The sequence below is a fragment of the Tripterygium wilfordii genome, chromosome 19 (genome assembly GCF_013401445.1).
Source record: "Tripterygium wilfordii isolate XIE 37 chromosome 19, ASM1340144v1, whole genome shotgun sequence".
Classification (NCBI taxonomy): domain Eukaryota; kingdom Viridiplantae; phylum Streptophyta; class Magnoliopsida; order Celastrales; family Celastraceae; genus Tripterygium; species Tripterygium wilfordii.
The window spans coordinates 11,625,718-11,630,695 of NC_052250.1; the positions used below are offsets into that span (position 1 = coordinate 11,625,718).

General features: G+C 37.7%; 1 protein-coding gene across 3 annotated transcripts; it reads right to left on the reverse strand.

Annotated features, from left to right (window-relative positions):
* Positions 1 to 711: 711 nt before the first annotated feature.
* On the reverse strand, positions 712 to 4,778 carry LOC119984950. 3 transcript variants are annotated; one of them, XM_038829076.1, is made up of 10 exons: positions 4,605 to 4,778; positions 3,932 to 4,037; positions 3,631 to 3,802; positions 3,190 to 3,250; positions 2,978 to 3,099; positions 2,781 to 2,867; positions 2,234 to 2,506; positions 1,771 to 1,997; positions 1,329 to 1,547; positions 712 to 1,245 (listed from the first exon to the last, which is right to left on the reverse strand). In XM_038829076.1, exons 1-10 carry the CDS (start codon positions 4,673 to 4,675, stop codon positions 1,135 to 1,137), a joined length of 1,449 nt encoding a protein of 482 aa, XP_038685004.1. In that variant the 5' UTR covers positions 4,676 to 4,778; the 3' UTR covers positions 712 to 1,134. The 3 variants fall into 3 exon arrangements, with proteins under 3 accessions (XP_038685004.1, XP_038685003.1, XP_038685002.1); XM_038829075.1 differs by having other exon boundaries at positions 2,781 to 2,873; positions 3,190 to 3,247; positions 4,605 to 4,777; XM_038829074.1 differs by having other exon boundaries at positions 2,781 to 2,873; positions 4,605 to 4,777.
* Positions 4,779 to 4,978: the final 200 nt, after the last annotated feature.

Sequence of the window (4,978 nt, forward strand, 5' to 3'; positions counted from 1 at the left end):
CTTTGACAAGCCTTGTTATTTGTCTCGTTATCAGTTAGATGTGTATGTGTGAGTGCGTTGATGAACCAATGAACTGGTTTAGCATCTTTCTATGCTATAAAAACCTGCAAAATTCTTTTGTTGATTGAGCTATTTGTACCCAAATAATAGCATTATTTATTAGATTGCTCCCATATAAGTTTATACTATGAAATATACTCTTGTTTCTGGGCGAGCTTTTGAGGAGGCATTTCCTTTTGGGATTGGAAGACCTAATGCACGTGGAGGTAAGGAGATCTAAACATCTCTCATTATTGACTCAAAGTAGTTACACAGTTATGTAGCCTTTTGAAGTTGTTAAGGTCAGAATATAAGTAGTTGGAACTACTTAAAATATATATATATATATATATTTGATTGGTTTTGTTTTGGTTTTATGTACAACAGATAAGAAGCTAATAACATGCATTGTGCATGATTGGGTTGCTTGATCTTGAACGACGAGCGAAAGCATCATCATCTCTGTAATAAGCTTTGCAGACATGAGAGGATCAAATCAACCCATTGTCAACCTCAAATGCAGTAATTATTGATTTAAGTACACCCTTCGCAGTTTGTTTGTAAAGCAATGCTGCAAACCCTCAACCCCAATTTGTCTCTCATTCTACCGTCAAATCTCATGTGACATGAGATACTTACTGATTATAAAAACGAATGTAAAACCCCTTAACATCCAACGATTAACATGGATTGGGATGAAATCGGCGTTATAAATTGAATTCTCAAACATTTTTCGAATAACACAGTAAGAAATGATGACAATTGTTGGAGGTCTGACGCACTAAAAGAGACCAGTGAAGTCGACTCTTCAACAATGGAGGAGACTCCATTTTGTTCCCCAACTCATCTTTCTAGTTTCACTTTCATACATGCTTGCTTGCTGGCTGCGGCCCAAAAAAGTCAAAAATAGAAGGGCTGGCCTTATTCTGCCAAAGAACACTAGTGATCAGTGATTCAATGCAGATATGTTTGGGCCTTATCCATATGTGCAATGTGTCATGGGCTTGAGATTTATCTATTTTGTTGGGCTGTATAGCTTTTCGTTTGTGATTTGTGTCAACTTCCGAGACTTTTTTACCTGTGATGCACTGTACTTCAGAGGTGCCTTCTTTTGCCCTGAGGATACCCTAATCCGGCGACGCCAGTGTTTCCGACTAGTTGTATTGGTTCCTTCAAGCCTTTTGAGGTATGACCTAGTGCCTCCCCCTGGAAAAAAGTTACAAAAATGAGGAAACATGGAGAAAATCACATAAGAGATGCTGATTCAGTATCTGATCCAAGAGTTTTACCTCCTTCCAGCCCATGCCTTCAAGAATTCTCCTGGCATAACTACCAGCCCCAAATGACTTGTTCAAGGCTTCGGCTGCAGCATCCTCAGTGTTTGTGGAACCAAGAGACGAATCCCCATCATCACCAACTACTGGGTTCTTTTGCCCAGGGCCCACACCGAAACCACCATGCAAGGTTCTCCTCTCGGCAGCTCTATCCCTATAAGCATGGTTTATATCCTGGAAAACGCAATAGATACTTAATGAGAGAGGGTAGGCTCTTCGCTGTCATAATTCATTGAAAACTGTACGAGTGAGTATCAAAGGGCAATAAATCATGCAATTAGATCCTGAAAAAGCTTCTTGAATAGAATGGCTAATGTCAAATTTCTTATCTATTATTAGTATGGCAAAATTTCAGCAATCCGTCATAAAATCCAAACTTCTAGATTGAATTATTTACCTTTCCACAGGCCGAGTCCTTATTAGATACTATAGGCGCATCCTTGAAAGCGCCAAAACCATCTGCAGCTCTCGATCCACCACGTCCACAAGAGTTTTGCTGGTGCTTCCTTTGAATTTTAACTGACAGTTCAGGGAAGCCCCACTCTAATGTTGGGTTGGATGAATCATAAGTTGAAACAGAAGCCAGGTATTTCACACTAGGACTCCGCAATCTATACACTTGACCTGAAACAAATATTTTTCAATCACCAGTGTAAGACTGTAAGTTTGACAATCATTGACAGGGAACACAAGAACCAGATAATGAGAACTTATCTTTCGTTTCCTCGTCAGTGACCACATATAGCATATAAGGTGGAAAATAAAGAAAGTTCAAAGATATTGCATATGTTGGTACACAGAAGAGGGAAATACAGCACAAATACTATATATGTCGTCAACTTAATGAGGCAAATGCAAACCTGTTGTAACTCGAACCAAATCAAGATGCACTTCACATATTGGAGCAGTTTTTAGCAGACGACCACCAGAAGGCATAGAAGGATGAAGCTTAGCCGACCGTCTCACCAGTCGCCCAACCAACTTAGCGACTTTACCTTTTCCATCCTTTTTGGATGCTGTGACCATTTCCCAGTCCCACAAATCCACAACAGGGAAATTAGGCACCGACTCTTCTTTATCCCTTACAACTTGACCATACTGAGCTTGCCACATCTCTTCATCCCTCATAGCACCTATCCAAATTATACTCCCAAGTGTTAACCACATACCTTTATGAATGTTTAAAATTTTAAATTTTGCTCCTTCATGCAGTAGCAAAGTTTTTCAGGTTTTGCATAAGACAAAAAAGTAACTCATTCCGGCAGAAAACTTAAAAGCCGTGCTAAAGCTTTTTCACGAACTCTTATTTGAAATTCACATATGGTTGGTGCTAATACCCAAATAATTTGGTAAAAAATATAAAGAAAAAAAAGAACTAAATCAAAATGCAAAATATTTGCAAAATACCTTCATCTATGACAGTTTGACTTAGAGCAGTCATATTGTCCTCTGGGATCCATTCACCTTCTTCTAGTTCCTGGGTATCATTAGTTCCTGAAACTAGAAAACATAAACCCATTTAGCTAAACTTTAAACGATTGGATATTAAATCAATAGATGTAAAACACTTGAGGACCAATATGGCAACAAAACACATGACAAACCATCTGCTGAGAGATTTGAGTCATTGCCGCTATTAGTTTCCAAAGTTGTTACTGCATCATCAGTGGCATCGGCTGCAACATTATAATTACATAGATAGAGGTTTATAAGTGTTTCTTCTAACCTGAATCCATAGAAAACGAATTTCAGGAGAAAAAAAAGAAGATGAAACAGTAACATATACAAACAAGTGTTTAAGCCTGAAGGAGCATACCACTCCGATGGTCGAGGTGGATCGTCAGCTGGTTGCTCACCATGGCACCCTGCGTATCCTGCTGATAAAATGACTATTAAACAATTTAATTCACCAAAAAGAATCTACTTTTAGTGAGATGTTCTTGGTAAAAACCGAAATGTTTTAGCAGTGGAAGAGTATAGAAAGACTGAGGGAGATCTTAATATGGATCATGGTTGACTAGTGTATTTGATGGAATCATGAAAAATCTAAATTTCGGTAATGTATAGTAAGACTATCTTATTTCAAATTTTAAAATCGTGGAATCTCAGTTAGGGTTCCTTGCATGTGCCTGTAAGTAGAGTTGTGGCTTTTCAGAAAGAGATCTTCAAATTAGATCTTACAAAGCGATTCCTCAATCAAACCATTGGATGACATTTCATAGTCACATCACAAACATGATACGGATAGGTGTCTCACCAGAAGTGTGTTCATCAGATACAGTTGCTATAAATTGGTCAGCTTCAGATGAATCTGGCTGGAATGTACAGTATTTATCTTCACTGTTAATTAACAAGTCTGTACAAGGCTGGTCTTGAACAGGATGATCTAGATGAGTTGCTTTGCACTGATATGTTTCACATTCATTAACCTAGAAAAATTTGCTACAAATATGTTACGGATTCAGGTACAAACAAAAATTTAAGAGACATAAATAATATTAGACAATGTATAAGACACAAAAATCCTAGGAAAATAACTTAATAAACCCAAATGCTACCTTTTCTGACTCCAGAAGAACATAATTGCCATCCTCAAACTTGTAGTAAAGTCCATCACTACTGCTATAGTACCAACCATTTTTCGGGTCATGGTAAAATCCACTACTGCAGCAAATCCAGAATTAAACAGTTTAACATTTTTTAATACAAAGTGAAGCAACCACATTTCAGAATGAAAACAGCCAAAAGAAAGCAACTGCCTATATTAGAAATTAGAATCAGATGATAATTTCCTACAAAGGAACAACAGCAAGGTGAATAACAACTGAAAAATAAATAAACTAGTATAACCAAACTATTTAAGAGAATCCATAACTTATTTTTTCACTGAGAATTTCAAATTCTCTGGCAAACAAGCTCTGTTCACTTACAATAGCATTAGCCAAACAGGAACAATAGCAATTCAGTAACTGAATAACTTTATAACACAAAATTGAACAAAAATATCAAACGTAGATCAGAGATTTCAAATTTTACACCAAAACTCCAATTAACATAGTTCATTGCCCTGAACTATTAGCTATCCTCGTAATTCGATAACCGGTATCCTTTGAAGGCCCGCTAATAGTAAGTTTCTTACGAATTGATTGCTTTAATTTCAGTAATTCAAGCTATTAACCAAATTTGTTTTGAATATTCAGCAACGTACATGTATATGCAAAAGTGACAAACCTGGCATGGAAATAGAGCTGATTTGCTTCGCCCCATACGAAAGAGCAATCGCCTTCTTCGCTTCCCGACATTTATTATTCTTTGTCCCCAGCCCCTGCTATTTCTCCCTCGCACGCACTGACAGAAGCGCTAATCGACGCCACGCTATGAGCCAAAGACGATGTGAAGTGAATTCTGGATACTGGAAATCTCCGTTTTTCGAAATCAGTATTGCGTGGGCTTTGGGCCTGGGTTTAGTTTGAGTTTATTTGGGCGTTTGCATCATAGTTGCCCATTCTGATTAATGCTCAAAATAAAGAAAAACCGGCCCATTGTGGATGAACTCATGTGACATATCCAATGTGAGATGTCTTGGTGCGTATGCATGTTGTTTG

Bases quoted from the DNA above. Each gene is read 5' to 3' on its own strand.
- LOC119984950 (XM_038829074.1), bottom strand. From the start codon at position 4,675: ATGTCGGGAAGCGAAGAAGGCGATTGCTCTTTCGTATGGGGCGAAGCA. The intron at 3,803-3,931 runs GTAGCATTTGGG...AAATTTTTCTAG, and splicing joins TTCTTCTGGAGTCAGAAAAG to GTTAATGAATGTGAAACATA. The intron at 3,251-3,630 runs GTGAGACACCTA...TCATTTTATCAG, and splicing joins ATCTGATGAACACACTTCTG to CAGGATACGCAGGGTGCCAT.